At 44.1% G+C, this 15,577-nt stretch overlaps 1 protein-coding gene across 2 annotated transcripts; it reads left to right on the forward strand.

Annotated features, from left to right (window-relative positions):
* The first annotated feature begins 1,159 nt into the window (after positions 1–1,159).
* Positions 1,160–12,980, forward strand: hp1bp3 (heterochromatin protein 1, binding protein 3). 2 transcript variants are annotated; one of them, XM_088938359.1, is made up of 12 exons: positions 1,160–1,273; positions 2,239–2,330; positions 3,498–3,675; positions 5,105–5,264; positions 6,305–6,448; positions 7,240–7,314; positions 7,854–8,023; positions 8,161–8,251; positions 9,469–9,628; positions 9,951–10,062; positions 10,543–10,683; positions 11,071–12,980. In XM_088938359.1, exons 2-12 carry the CDS (start codon positions 2,264–2,266, stop codon positions 11,438–11,440), a joined length of 1,668 nt encoding a protein of 555 aa, XP_088794485.1. In that variant the 5' UTR covers positions 1,160–1,273; positions 2,239–2,263; the 3' UTR covers positions 11,441–12,980. The 2 variants fall into 2 exon arrangements, with proteins under 2 accessions (XP_088794485.1, XP_088794486.1); XM_088938360.1 differs by having other exon boundaries at positions 1,169–1,273; positions 2,255–2,330.
* Positions 12,981–15,577: the final 2,597 nt, after the last annotated feature.

Here is a 15,577-nt window from a genome sequence, read left to right on the forward strand (position 1 = left end):
CCTCGAGGAGCTGCGGTTGCGACCCAAGACACACTGGTAGGTTAAGTGGTTAGTTCTGGGGACAGCTGGCTCTGGTGTGAGTGTGAGCGAGTCTCTGTCTGCCTTGCAGTTGACTGGTGACCCATGCAGGGTGTATCCCGCCTTGCGCCTCTGGGTTACCGGGATATGTGCCGGCTCCCCCAGCGACCCTGAATGGGACTCATGATGGACTCATTTTTATCCTGTATGCATCTATAGTGAAGTGTCTTTTTTGCTAACGAATTCCTGCCCTCTGAAGCGGTGGACTTGCATCTTAATTTTAGTTCTTAGTGACTTGAGCATCAGGAGTATGCGTGCTTTTTTTTTGTATCGCGTTTCTGCTTCCATAAACTTGAGCAAACCGGGACACTCCGGCTAACCGCTTGCTTCATCGCTGCTAGGGTCGGAGATACTTGGATTTTTAAGGTGAAGAGTTAATCACAGTGGGGAAAGACCCGTGTTTGGGTCCGAGATTCTCACGCATCAATCCGGTGGTAGCTGTCGCGCAAGACTGCTGTCATTTTGTTCCATGTGACTGGCTTATGACTTTGAGCGGAGGTTGATGAAAATAATGCGGCAGATTCTGTGTATGGATTTGTAAAGGAGCACATCTGTAGTTACGAGTGCCCGGAGACCCCTATTTATTTTCTTGCGAAAGTAGTATTGCTAGTTTATTGCGGTCTGATAAATTAAAACATTTCAATACTTGATGTAACATACACACACCTACGTTAAATATACTTTTTATATACTCTAGCTCTCTATAACAAGAATCCCAACCTTCCCCCTTTATTGAAGTCGAATTGGGTCGGCTATTTTGATGTTCTTTCAAGACGAATCCAAGCGCGAATGAACAAAGGCGTTTGACGTTAGATGTTATTATAAACCATTCCAGAATTCGAACTTCTGGTTTTATCGGTCATATATGGGCAATGGGTTAGTTAAAACTCAGTTTAAAACTCGTAGCTGTTACGCCGAGTTTCTTCTTTTGTTACACACACACAATATTTTTCGGTAAGTATAAACGTGGTAGACATCGTGCCTACGGCAGTGCCCGGACAGCCACTATCGCACACAATGGTGCAGAACCGGAGACTGAGGAGAGCCCGTGATTGGACAGAATTTAAGAAGAGGATCCTGGACGCCCGACGTAGTGACGTACCTACGCAGGGAGGCGGGGCCGGGGTGCTGATCAAATTCTAAATAAAAGGAGAGGACAGTTTGAATACAAACAAATACATCAAGTACAATAAAGGTAAGAAAGTAAAAGGAGCAGCGTGTATCGAAACGGAGGAAAATAAACCAGGGTGGAAATGCATTAGTTGTTCTCATCTGTTGTTTTTGCAAACGCTGTTTTGCATTGTAACTTCATGCATTAAAAAAAAAAACATCGGCTCACTGCAACGCCATTACTGTATAGGTTCAATGGACAAAATGGCCAATTTTTCCATTTTTTTATTGTAGGAGGTGTAGTTTGTTTCTGTTATTGTGTTATCCCGTTTTCACCTTCCCGATGGGGGTGGAGAACCGAGGTACGAATCCAAACCTTAAGAAAATCCCCACCGAGGTGTGCGCTGCGCACGGGCAGTAATAAGCGTACCATTCTTTTTTAATTTTTCCTAACGGTGTTTGTTTTTGAATGAGTCGGTAGGATTTCTGTTTGCATAGGCCCTAGACACATTTTTAAGTACGCCTGCGCGGTCTTTAGGTTTTCGGTAATGATTGGTTGGTAATTTTATTTTAAAAATGTATATTTCTTGCACCAGCATACAGTATTCTAATCCTTTTTTTTTTGCTTTTTCTTAAAGCACGCACACCAATTAAAAGCGCGATAGAGCGAGAGATATTTTCGTGAAGTGCAGGCATAGCCTTGAGCAAGGAGAAGATCTACATACGTGCATTTCTATAAAGTGCATAAAGTACTATTACTTATACAAAGCTATGTTTACACCAGTAGCAAACCTTGTGCCGCGTTGGTTTTTTTTTAAATGGTAATTAAACCCAGTGATTCTTAAAAGCTAGATTCCAGTCACTTAAAGAGTTAATTAAAACATTTCGGGTTTACTGAAGGTCTGTTAGCCCTGATATTGCAACACAAGATGTAGTTTCCTTCTGGTGCACAGCTCAGGTGCTTGTGACCTTTCAGTGAGTAAACTTGATGGGGGTCTCCCGTGTGTCGGTTTGGGGATGTTGCCAGAGCTGTTCCTCATTGCCAGTCAGTGTGCCCCTGTTTCAGGTTTCAGCCATGCCCATCCGCCGAGCCGCTGGGACGCCACCCCAGGAGACAGCCCCCAAGAACCCCACAGCAGCAGGTGAGCCGCCCTCGTTTGGGTCTGGGACCTGGGGCTTCGGGGTGCACCCAGCGCCATGCACCCCACACCCCTTCCACTGCACTCCAGGGGGTCTGTCCTTTCTTCCGAGGACTTTGACTTCCTTCTGCAGGCTCTGGGCAGAAACGGCGCCCTCCTGTCCGGTCGCAGTGCCACGAGCTGCTCTCTAGACAAGTACAAAGGCAAGGAATTTTGCGCTGGCCCTAAATTGCGTTTCGTCAGTATACCTCTGAGCAAAATACGGTTTAACATTACAAATTGCAAAGCCACGTTGCAGACACTGTTTCTCTAGACACCGCATTCTATAGGATACTAGCCAGGATGAATATGGTAGACTGAGTGGCCCAATGACCTTTCTTGTGTTCTGATTATGGGAATTGTTTTAAGGTCTCTCCCCCACTGGAGGGAGATAGAGCGATATATAATAGAGGGAACTGGTGTATGGAGGAGTTTTCCTGACCCTGTATAAACTACAGCTGGAGACGCTTGTATAGAACAAGGCCGGATCTGTTCTTAGTTATATAGTGCCTTACATGTAGGACAATAAAAAAGCGAAACTGGACTGGGACATGGCCATCCTGATCTCAATGGGAGGACATTCCGTTATTTCCATAAGTTGAAAATGGGGAAAGGTCCTGTCTCCACAAAGGGTTGTGGCAACGGTACAGAGGGTTATCCGATGTCATCTGCCATCAATTGATGAGATTCGCCCCATCCGCTGTCACAATACAGCCCGATTCATCATTGAGGATCCCAGTCGTCCCGGCCACAAACTGATCTTAAGAACATCCTCTACCCTGCTGCAGTGCGCATCATAAACATGCTAACTGTGCAGTGCCTCAGAACCAAATGCACCTCTCCACTGTGCACCTTTGACTTGGACTACCATGTTGTTTTTTCACTACCACATGTTTGTTGTTTTCTGCAGCATCTTTATTGTTATGGTTGTTACTGTGTGTTATGTACTGTTTTGTAATGCCCCTGTCTACATTGTGATGCGGTGTCTGCTGTACCGTGCATGTCCTGAGAGATCAGCGTGAATAAGTATTCCAATTTGTATGTACCTATGGCAGTGAGCTCCTCTGCCCGTGTGTTGCCACTTGACTGGTGGAGTAAGCAGGACTCTTTTTCCTCCCCGTCTCTGCGCAGAGCCCGACGCCAGCTCCGAGGAGTCAGCGTCCGCAGGGGAGGAGCAGGAGAGCGAGGCCCCGGCGCCGGCCCCGGCCCCTGCTGCTGAGGACGGGCAGGCCAAGGGAGACGGCAAGGAACCCGAAAGCAAGGAGGAGAAGAAGGAGGAGAAGAAGCCTGCTGAGGAGCAGAAGAAAGAGTAACTCATCTCGCCGCGGCCCCAGGGCTTCGGTGTCGGGGGGGTTTATACCAGTCTGTGGTGGCGTTTCAGGACGCCAGAAGACATTCTACTTCCTGATGCAGGGCTGGAGGAAGAATGTCTTCTGTGTCCTAGATGTGCGTTTTCCCAGGTCTCCCTAAAATTCAAATTCGAGCCCAGGGACTGCTCAGCTGGAATTCAGGATTCACAGTCCAGCACATCCAGTAGTTGTGTCTTCGAGACAGAAGAGAAGTTTAAGGAGGAGGGAAGAGTTTAAGACGGGCAGTATGGCGGTACAGTGGTTAGCATTGCTGCCCAAGAGTGCAGGGGCCCTGGGTACTGAGTTTCGGACCTAGGATACCATCTCTGTGGACTTTGTATATTCCCCTGTGTTCGTGAGGGTTTCCTCCCATAGACCAAAGACATACTGGCAGGTGATTTGTTTTCTGGGAAAATTGCCCCTCACGTTGAGTGTGTGTGCCGTTCAGAGTGTGTCCTGCCTTGCACCCTGGGATACTCGCTGGGATAGGCTCCGGCTGCCCGGGACCCTGGATTGGATGAAGTGGTTAGAAAATAGATGGATGGAAGAGTGTAATTGACACATTTCACCAATTGAGTGTCCCAGGTTCGACATGTGACCTCAGACTAGACTTCGGCTTGTCTGGCTGCAGGCTGTTGCTCGGTACTAGCAAACAATAGCTTATTTGTAGAAATTTGTGCGTCGGCAATTTAGGTCGGGCCCTGTTAAATTCTCTGGGTTTTTGTTAGCTGAGGCTCAAAGACAGTACAACTCTGTTTCACGTTTCAGAATCAAGTTTGGTCGAAAAAACCTGTCTTATCCAAGATCTTCCCTATGTAGTTGTGTTTTTTGCTTTCGGGATTGTGAGCTTTGTTGCCTTTTAATCTCCTTAATTTCACCAATCTGTGATTGTTCTTATGCAGTTAACATTAAGGACATGCTGAGGGTCTTTTTGATGTGGGGTCTCATCTGCGGGAGGCTGTAGGGGGCACCCCCAGGTCCCCCCATACTCCTCCTCTAGGCTCTTGGGGCAACTCTCAAATTCAATGAAAAGCTGGAACATAGACGTTCAATGGCAGGGGGCTCCCAACTTCTGAGGTCCCTCCACCCCACCAGCATGTAAGAGCAACGTAGGACGTTGGAGAGGGGGGACAGTGATAAAGTATATGAGTGATTTCCTAGGAAACCGAGACCATTGAGGTTTTTATGGGGGGTGTCAAGCCAGTGGTGTGAAGGTACCATTGTGACCGATTTAGAGGCCTTCGGTCATAATCCCACAGATCGTACCTCCACACCACTGGCTCCACAGCCAAGCTACACCAGAGCAGGGGGGGATCCCCCCCAATGTGATCTGTGTTCCCGTACCCCCGTTTTGTCACAAGTGACGGCCCTGCTTCCGGTTGATTGCAGGGACAAAGATGCCGTGAAGGAGAAGGAGAGGAAGGTGAGGAAGACTATCCCCGCCTGGGCCACCATGTCCGCCAAGCAGCTGGCCCGCTCCCAGAAGCGCTCCCAGGTCACCCTGTACGTGCGGCCCAAGATCGACGACATCCTCACAGAGGCCATCCAGGTGTGTTCCCTGTCACGGGTGCCCCACTTCTCACACACTGGGACCAGTCTGGGCGCTCGTGGTCCTGAGAAAACAAGCCACGTATTTTATCCACTCCGAGCTTTTTCTGTGGCTGCCTGGTCTTTCCACAGTAAGGAAGTCGGTATGAAATGGAATCAGACATCTTCTCTTAAACAGAGCCCACGTTCTGCACAGGTTCTAGTCTTGAGAGCATAGTGTATATACAGTATATTCCTTACCTGGATTGTCAACCCTCAATGTTCTAAATACACAAAGTATATTTCAGGTATTTCAAAAAGAATCATTTCAAATGGAATTTTAGTTTTTTGTATTCTTTCACTTCCCAGATTTTGGTTTTTCTGTTTTCTTTGTCAAATTTTTGTTTCTGTTTTCAGCGGTTTCCCTCGTGTCAGTCCAAGGTCAAAGCTAGGAGTCGGTTCTAATGGCACTTTGCCGGGCTGTCTCGTCAGTACAGGAGACAGAAATGAAACTTTATGTTGCTTTTTTGTCTTTGGGAACGATTTTCAGGATGGGATTGTTGTGAGATGGCTCTGTTAGTGAGGAAGAGAGTGTGTAATGTTCTGAGACGTGATTAAAATGACAAAACGTGTCTTAAGGAGGGATCCACAGTGAATTCTTCCACATGATTAAACTTATGAATGCAAGTTCAAACAAGCCATGAATCAGTTACTTCAAGTACTTTTTTAATTGACTTGTACATGTGCTTTAACGTTACATGTGCAGAACATGGAAATCACTCAGTTAATGAATTTGTTTAGTGCATTTCACCCCAGAGCTCTCTGCATCTCGGAGGGGCACCCAGTTCCTTCCCCACTGAAGTGTATCAGCCACTCAAGTGCTGTATGGCAGCTCCACTGCAAGGCAGATCAAGTAGAGACATGGGGGAAAAGTGCTTCACCCGTTGGATCTGTGACTGTAGAGAAGCCAGGTTGTGCACCTCCAGAGGTGAATTTAACCAGGATGCTTGTCAAGTCTGCTCTCCACCCTCTGCCACGTGAATCTTCTCCTGCCTCTTACAGGCCTGTTTCCACAAAACGGGAGCCTCTGCCTTTGCCATCCGGAAGTACATCCTGAAGAAGTACCCGTCTCTGGAGCTGGACAGGAGGGGCTACCTGCTGAAGCAGGCCCTGAAACGGGTGCTGCAGAGAGGGGCTATCAAGCAGGTGACCAAGGGCTTTCGTATGTCACACGTGAGAGCTGACGTGTCCCGAAGTTGCTGGTGGCTTGTTCCAGCCATACGACTTTCTTAGTTGACTTTTTTTTGTTTCCTGTAGCTATACGAGCTGTCGTTTGCTTTCTTTCACCGCTTTTAGACATTTCTTTTTAAAAATGGTTCCCGCTTGTATGAAAATGAAATTATAAATGGACTTTAAGAGATCTGATTCACATTTTTTGCATAGTACTATTTTTTTTTACTCTTCCTGTTAATATTCAAGATTCGATACGTGTTGTTTGGGATCAGTATGGAGTGGGTGTCAGGGATTCAAGTCTCTGCAGCTGACACCCCTGTAGTACCCTTCCCAGAAAGTGTTTTTACCACAGCTCTTCCAGCTGTAAGAATAGGAGCCTGTGTTGCTGGGGGTAATTTTGCAAAGGACTGGGGCATCCAGGACATCACAATTTCCTCAAACTATCACTCTCGCTCGTGAAGAGAACAGCATCTTTTTTTATCTGCCTGCAGCAACATGGCAACTATACAGCACCTTCACAAAGTTCGCAATTGTGTACTTTATTTGAAATTTGATTTGTCAATTAATTTATTCTGTTACCGAGAATAACCAGTCTGTGAAACTGAGACTGCAGTTTCCCTTTAATAACCCGTCTGAAATTGTGACTGTAGTTCCCCTTTAAATAAGTTGTGAAGCTGGCTTGCTGCTTACTCTAGAGTTGGTTTGATGCCACTTGATAATGTCTGTGTCTCTGTGTTCATCATGTGCCGCTGTTTGTCTGGCAGGTGAAAGGCAAGGGCTTCTCCGGTAGCTTTACTGTGGTCTCCAGCAACAGTAAGCAATCCCAGAAATCCAAGAAGGTAAGAGACCAACCCCACAGCTCCTCAGCCTCTCGTTGTCACACAGGTCACAGTGGGAGGGAGAATACAGCCCTACGTATGGATGTCCTCTCAGGAGCTGTGTGGAGGAAGAGCATTGTGACTGGGCTCGTAAAACTGGACAATCGGTAGAATCGTAGGATGCTGGAATTTAATGGGCTGCTAGTGCAAGCTCAGATTTTCATGATAAAAGCAAGACAGCTAATATTTTTACCAGGAGCTCCCATGTCTTGCCAAAACCCCTGATCGCTTCTGGAACTCTAGTTATGTGTTTGTGGGATCAGAGAGCACAGCCTAACCAGGAATTTTGCTGTTGATTGCATTTCAAGTTGGATCATTGCAAGACTGTCTAAAGATTATTTCGGGCTCAGCAGCAATATTTATGAGATCAGATGGAATGTGCAACATTTGAAAAAAGCTATAAGACACAAGTATACTTAATAGCACAGACACAGAAAGAGGAAGATATAAGATTCTGGTATTGTTTTCTTTTTCCTGATATTATCCTCTGCTTTTTCCAGAAGAGCAGTTCGGGTCCTTCCAGAGCAGTGACCGTGCCAGAGCCCACGGAAAAGCTGGAGGACACTCTGCCTCTTATCTTCACGCGCCTCTGTGAACCCAAGGAGGCCTCTTACCGCCTCATCAAGAAATATGTGGAGCAGTACTTCCCCAAGCTGAAAGTGGACAGCAGGTAGGGATGGTGGGGTCGTCTTACAAGTGTGTTGCATTGTGAAGGAGAACATCTGTTCCTGATTGTTAATCCTTGATTTAATAGTATTTTTTCTTAAGCTAATCAACTGAATGCATTCCCACGTTTTTTTGTTCCAGACCCCACATATTAAAAAATGCCTTACAGAGAGCTGTAGAGAAAGGCCAGTTAGAACAACTGACTGGCAAGGGAGCATCAGGAACCTTCCAGGTGAGCCCCATTTCCTGGGGAAAACAATTAATGTTGCACACGTCATTTGGGATAGGCAACATGGGAACCCTGTTGTTCTCTTTAGTGACAGAGCCTGCTATATCTGATTTAATTTATTCTAACTGTTCGATGTTGTATTGCATATCTGGGGCTGACTCTCAAACTGAACACACAGTGTTGTAACGCAACACTCTTCGTCTGCTTGCTAATCATCTTCTGCTCTTACACTCATATACTCTTTATTTTTGTTCGTATTGGTTTTTTGTCTAGTTATGATACATTTAGGAAGTGGTATGGAATATGGGATTTACTGAGAGATCGATGTATAATTTTGATCTAACACTTTTATATTGAATGATGGTAAAGGAATGAGAATAAAGCCATCAGCTTTTTTTGGAGATCTCAAGCAGCAGCATAATTATTCAATCAGAAAAAAATATTCCTAATGCTCTTTTACAAATTGCCTTTTACATAGTATAAAAATCTTTTTCAAATTGCCTTTTGCATTGTACAAGCATCATGAGAAAGCTCTGTGCATCCCGTTTTCAGACAAAAGGAGTACATGGAACTTTTTTCATGATGCTTGTACAATCTCGCGCAACAAATGGTGAGGTCTTTTATGCAGCAATTTTTATGGCATCTTGCACGAAGGAGTTCACAAAGGTCATGTAGCTATAGTGGAGTCCTAGTCTCTACTAATAAGACAAGGTATAAAAGGCAATTTTGGAATTTATTTTATAAGTACGGGAATAGTTTTCATTCTTTTTTCAGAAGAAAGCAGCAGTGAGATCTTATGGTTTACAGCTGATGTACAAGCATGCAATTGTTTTTGTATAGTACAAGTGTTAATAATTTCAGTGGGGAGCTGCATCAGTTTGCAGACTGCAATGGTAATATTAATTCCTTACACTTATATAGTGCTTTTCTGGATACCATTCAAAGCGCTTTACAGGTAATGGAGACTCCCCTCCACAAACAAATGTGCCACTTGGATGATGCAGTGGACCTGTACTTGTTCCTGTGTTAATAGTCTAGCTTTATTCCACGTCCTTATTTACCATTTATAGAAGCACTTTTCAGGAATCCTTATGTGATCCACTCTGTTTAGGGATCAATATGTGAAGGCTGCTCAGTTGGCTCGTGTTGAAAAAAGAGCAGCGGATTTTGTCGCCGGCAGATGCATTCAGAGCAATTACTGGCGCTGCTTTGTCTTTCAGATCAAGAAGGCAGGGGAAAAGTTTCTGCTGAACCGGAGCCCACTCGAGGAGGCCATCCTGTCTGCCATCACAGCCATGAACGAGCCCAAAACCTGCAGCACCACCGCGCTCAAGAGATTCATCCTGGACAACAACCAGGGCGGGAAGGTCTACCTCCAGCGTAAGATCTTGTGGCTCCCAGTGGCTCCTATTCAGTTAGGAGGGTCCCATCACCTTCCTGCATGTGTTTGTGCCATGCTCCAGATCAACAGAGTCTTTGCATTTCAAAGCCTGCATCTCCAGATAGTAACTGGGTCTGTCACTGCATCGTTCATCCGTGTACTTGTGACTAAATGGCAGTGTAAACATCAGCTACCACTGTATCCCCTCATAAGTAGAAGAAAATGTACCCAGTAGGTGTTTCTTTTGGGAAAGCTGACTTTTATATGGAGGGTGTTATTTTGATGTACCATTTTATTACTGTCTCTGTTCTCTCCACTCAGTCAACAACCTGAAGAGGACCCTGCGGAGGTGTGAGATGTTCGGCTGGATGGAACAGATCTCTGGGAAGGGATTCAGTGGGACTTACCAGCTGTGCTTCCCCTACTACCCCAGGTAGGTTCTCGATGTGGAGGCAGGAGGTGCCCAGGGGGCCCTGGACAAATCCCCTTGAGTCCCTTTTAAACAGAATCGACAACCTTCATTGTTTCATACGCTACTGGGAAAACATATCGTTTTATGCTATGATTTACTGATGGTGAAAACTTGTCATCCTTTTGTTGAGAGGAAAATCATCTTTATAAATAATCTAGAATTATATAGCATGTGTATTTGTAGACTTGCTGTTAAATCTAGGGCATGTTTAGATAACTGTACAGGGGAATCTGAGGTTTAAATGTGCACAAGTGGTTGAAAGACCAGGAGCCAAAAAGCATCTGATTCTGTGTTTAAAGTCTGAAGTGCGTTGATATATGTGGAATAGGTTAGCCTTTCATTTTGCTATTAGGCATCTAATCTTATCTGTGACAGGGAAGATACTAAAACTTGTAGCAGTGTTAGCACCATTGTTGTAGACCTTTCCCCCTCTCCCAACAGCCCTGCCACTCTGTTCCCTGACAAACACAAGGAAGGGGAGGAGAACAAGGAGGAGGAGTCTTCTGAGGAAGAGGAGTCTGAGGAAGAGGAGTCCGAGGAAGAGTCGGAATCTGAGGAGGACGAGCCACCTCCCAAGAAAAGGTGAGTGTGCACAGAAACGGCAGGCCAGCTCTGTAAAACCTGAGGCCTGGTGATCTCAGTGTACGAATTCACTGTACGCACGCACCTCACCAAAGGAAGACTGATGCATATTATTTTACAGCATTTGCTGAGTATGTCAAGTATGTGATAAGGGTGCGCCTTTGCACATTCAAAGCCCCAGATGTAAAGCCCATGTAGAATATTTGAATAATCTTCCACTGGAAAAGAAAGAAATGAGATGCTTGGCTGCTCAGGTTTTTGATAATTAGTAGTTTACAGTGCCGGACCTCTGCAGGAAACACCAGCGAAAGTGCCGTCGGGCAGTGAAATCGCACGGATCACAGTGGTGGGTGGGCGCGGTCTTTCACTTTCTTTGCGCTTCCACAGGCCACCTCAGAAGCGCCCCCCCCCCAAAGTGCGGACCCCCCCCGCTCCCAAGCGCCCCATGCCGGCGGGCAAAAACAGGAGCGTGGGGGCGCAGAAGGCCAGCACCCAGGTCTTCTCCCCGAAGGGCAAGCGGCCCGCCCCGGCTAAGAAGCCAGCCCCCGTCAAGAAGCCAGCGCCCCCCAAGAAGGCCCCCGCGCCCGCCAAGGCGTCCCCGACCAAGAGGGCCGCCCCCTCGAAGAAGCCCAAGACGCCGGCGACCAAGAAGATGACGAGCCGGGCTTCCAAGAAACCGCCGGCCAAGAAGACTCCGGCCAAGTCGCCCGTGAAGGCCAAGCCAGCAGCACGCAAATCCCAGCGGACGAGGAAGTGATCGCAGCGGGGGTTAAAGGTTAACTGTAGCTCTAGACACTGCAATGCTTTTTCGTCTTTCTGTTGTTCCATCTCCCGGTTTTGTTTTCTGCTCCTTAGACTTTAGGTTTGCATGTGGGGGAAACAGGCATCCTTTTAAACCTTGGCTCTTCTGTTTTTAATATCTCTTTGTTTTTACATTTTAAGGCAGGACAATGTTTTACACGAAAAACAAAACTAACCCAGCTGCCAATTTTAATAATTTCAGACATTTACTTTAAAAAAAAAAACTGGCTTTTATGGTAGGGAACTTTTAGTGCTTGCGTTGTAAGGAAGACCAGCTTTTCCTTTCTCAAAGCCAAATATTGCGATTCTAAAATAGGTGAAAAGAACTAGAGTACACTGCAAATGTAAATGTCATTGAATTTTTTTTATTTAGTTATTCACGTACTGTGAATACGTTCCACTGTACATTTAAGTCCGCTCACAGTATAAAGTGAACTGTGCCTGGCCTGCCAGTTCCTTAAGAGCAGGCAAATATTCATTTTTTTTAAATGTTAGATGTCTCTTGAAACCACTCAACCAGTTGGTAAAGATTTAAACATTTTGTAACTCTAACTTCAGACTTTTGCCCTGAACAACAGTTAAAGGTTTTAGGTTTGTTACTTCTGTATGTCTGTTACTGTCTCCATCTGAATCATTTTGTGTCCATTTCACTCCAGCTCTTGAGCAAATGGTTGTCACCTTTCTGGAAGTCTTTGTAAAGCCTTAAAGGGATATTATCTTGACCATTGTTTCTCAAGTTTATACTTGTACCTCACTCACGTCACTACGATTTTTGTCCGACATCTTTTTCTGTTGTCATTTTTAATCTGGAAGTGCCAAGGACATTCTTAATGAAACGGAGGGACATTTATTTCAGCACCGTCTAGACCTCCTGTTCAAATTTCAACTATGATGTTGACAGGACAGCTTCTTTTTAGGATTACTGAAGATTTTTCCTCCTTAAACTCTTATGAAGGAAAACTAGACTGCAGTTGGCTATAGCTTCCAAATGTTACATGGTTCCAGCCTGAAAGCTGAAAAACTGTCATTCATCAGAAGGGAGGTGGAGCAAATTGGACAGAAAGGGCTATGATTGGATGACAGATTGTAAGTATTAAGCAGGACAAGTTATTTGGAATGGGTTGAAGAAGAACACATTTTGGTGTAGCTTTTCTATTATCAATAGTAGTTCAAAGAATATATATAACTCATTCCAAAAATAGTCTTGTAAAAACTGATAAGCTTATCTTAAAAGAGTAAAAGAGCTTATTTAAATCAGTGGTCCTTTAAAGTTACCTGTTTTTTGTTGCTGTATTCTATAAACAAATTAAAGTGAAAGGCTGATTTGAATTTGGTCATATTCTCTGTGTGTTAGTGTACGGCTGTGATTAAGAAGACTTTGTTTTGGATAACCCTTTAGAACTTTGCTCAATATGTTCTTTACGTGCATGTCATACCCTAATTTGTGATGCTTATTCTGTAGCCATTAATAAAGTTACTTGTATATTTGTACTTGATTAACTGTATTTCATTCGTTTGGTTGCTCGTAACAAAATGAGCTTGGTTGAAATGATTACAAACTGTATTTTTTCTTCGATTTCATGTCAGGATAACTTGCTTACAACTAGTAAGAAACTGCATGTTTTCACTGAAGGAGTTATATACAGCTATGAGTCCAGACAAAAACTTCATTCCCGCATAAATCATTTTGCTTCAGCCGCTTGTTTCAATGTTTTCAGCTCCTAACTTCAGAATGATATCTGCGCTGGTTTTCAGTCTGACGGAACAAAGCAGTATGTTCTGAATTTGAGGCCTGGTGTACTTCATAAGTTATTTTCTCCTGAAAAATTCTGGCACGTCTGACCTTGCTACGTGCATGTGTGCTGAGCATGAATATGACTAGTCATGTACTCTGTTCAGTTTGTTTTTCTAAATTTAATTATTCAGAAGAAACACAAAAGTTTCCTTCTGCTTTTATTAATTAAGATTTTTAATATTAATCTCTTCAGTACTGGTTGGGCTCACAGTGCTCAATGGTTCTCTTGTCACTGACTGATGGTGAAGACAATTAATCTCTGTTGGTCTTAATATCGTAAATAACAAGTAGTAGCTCACTCAGCTAACAGTGTAAAACAGCAGTTTGCACTCTGAGATTTATTCACGAAAGTGTTTTCCCAAAACTGTAAAGTGGTTAACTGATATGCAAAAATATGTCTTCACTAGTGCAAGAAAAAACAGTACTGATGAGAATGAACAGCCCAGCGTTGTGCATACCAACAAATATTGCTGATCCTCTCTGAATGCTAGCAGTTTGACTGTTTTGTAGGCTTTGGATCAAACTGATACATTTATGCTAATCCATTTATTAGTACATTGCAGAAGATGAAGTACGTTCTGTAGTTACCGGAAAAGAGAAAACAATCATATGAAAGACACATATTAAATTGACCCACAATATAACAGCTTGAATGCTTTGATGAGCATATGATTCAGCATGAACAAGAACAAAATGCCCATTAAACTATATTAACAAAGGTGTTATAATGTACAATATACATATTAACAAACAGAATACCCCCCCCACCGGTCTTCTGTAGTGCAAAGACATCCAATAATACCTACCAGCAGAGTAGAATTATCCTCAGAAGAAAAGAAATGGAACAGTATTTAAGTTTTACATGCGCCCACTGTTTTACTGTCACTGGAATAGAGCAAAAAGTAGTGTGTAAACTATAATTTGCCACTCTGCACTTGAATCCCTGATGGTAGCTTTGCTTCTCTGTTTACTGTGATGACTCCTGTAACTACATGGGCAGAATGAAGACAGGCAGACAAGCTCCTTCAGCTCACCCACCCTGGAACATTTCAGATCACAGAGCTCCGATCATCCTACTCTCAAAGTGAACGTCTTAACCTGTGGAGCCTCTCAAGTCTCCAAATAACAGCATCTGAACAGAACACATAGGTTACATTGCTCAGTTCTGCAGACAGAGGCAGCTTAAAGAAGTTCTGGACCTTTGTCAAAACTCTCCTGTGATTGCTTTCTCTTTTTTTGTGACAGGTTTTCTTTAAACCTGGTTTACAGCAAATATTGACCTGGTGTGTTTTCAAAACTCTTAACAGCCTTCTTTTCTCTTTTATTTGGACAGTTTCAACTGTGAATTATTACAATAGCCCGTGTGTCATGGGGACAATGAACAACAGGATATACCCCAAATCAGCAACAGGAGAAGAATGCACACATCATGATGCAGTGCACTCTTGTGGTTTCCTGTACTCACCCAGGCTGTGTAAGGTGTCCCAAAATCTAGTGGCTCAGCAATCTTTATGTCCATGTGTTTGACAATTGAGTCATTGACTTTATCAAATGTGTGGTGATGGAACATTTTACCTGATTTAAAGTGTTGTGATAGTGGTAATGGTGATGAAAAGGCTCTCCAGATTTCAGAAAATCAATAAAACCCTATGTTATGTCTTATCAGAATAAGATGGGCTTTAGTGTAAGGCTGAAAAACATTTGAAAATCAGGCACTAAAACCTTCTGACTTTGCTAGTTGTGTAACCCTTGTTAATTGGGGTCTCCCTGCAACAAGACTAACCAGCTTAACCTGTAGGAACTTGATTCCATATCCCTGGGGTGTTTTGGTTTTTCTGTTTGAGTGTTCACTCCTCAGCCTAAGGTAATATGTTTAATTGGTAGAACTATCATTTAAATCTGTGCCTTCAGCCATTGGATCTCCCAAACTTGTAGGACTGTGGCCCTGGGTTCCATCATTCAGGCACTTTTGTGCTGGACATCGGAACTTCTGAAATGCTCAGAAGAAATTACGCTACAGTACAGCACAAATTCTGTCTCAATTCCATGTTCAGTCATAAACTTGTTTGAATGTCTTCGTGGAAATTAAGGAGAAAACACATGAACAGAAGGAGAATTGTGCCCATGCTGCATCTGAACTTTGGCTCACACGCAAATGACACGTGGTCATTGATGGAGCCCTGGTCATAAATGATCGCAATCTGTCATCACCTGACAGTTACACAGACTCGATTGTCGAGGTACTGTTCAAAAGTTTTCTTAATCTGGCGAAGAAGACTTCCCGTCTGAGAAGTTACT

This window comes from Atractosteus spatula, chromosome 20, assembly GCF_055471065.1.
Source record: "Atractosteus spatula isolate fAtrSpa1 chromosome 20, fAtrSpa1.hap1, whole genome shotgun sequence".
NCBI lineage: Eukaryota > Metazoa > Chordata > Actinopteri > Semionotiformes > Lepisosteidae > Atractosteus > Atractosteus spatula.

Coding starts and splice junctions, on each gene's coding strand:
- hp1bp3 (XM_088938359.1), top strand. CDS start 2,264: ATGCCCATCCGCCGAGCCGCTGGGACGCCACCCCAGGAGACAGCCCCC. Junction 7,315..7,853: donor AATCCCAGAAATCCAAGAAG/GTAAGAGACCAA, acceptor TGCTTTTTCCAG/AAGAGCAGTTCGGGTCCTTC. Junction 9,629..9,950: donor CGGGAAGGTCTACCTCCAGC/GTAAGATCTTGT, acceptor CTCTCCACTCAG/TCAACAACCTGAAGAGGACC.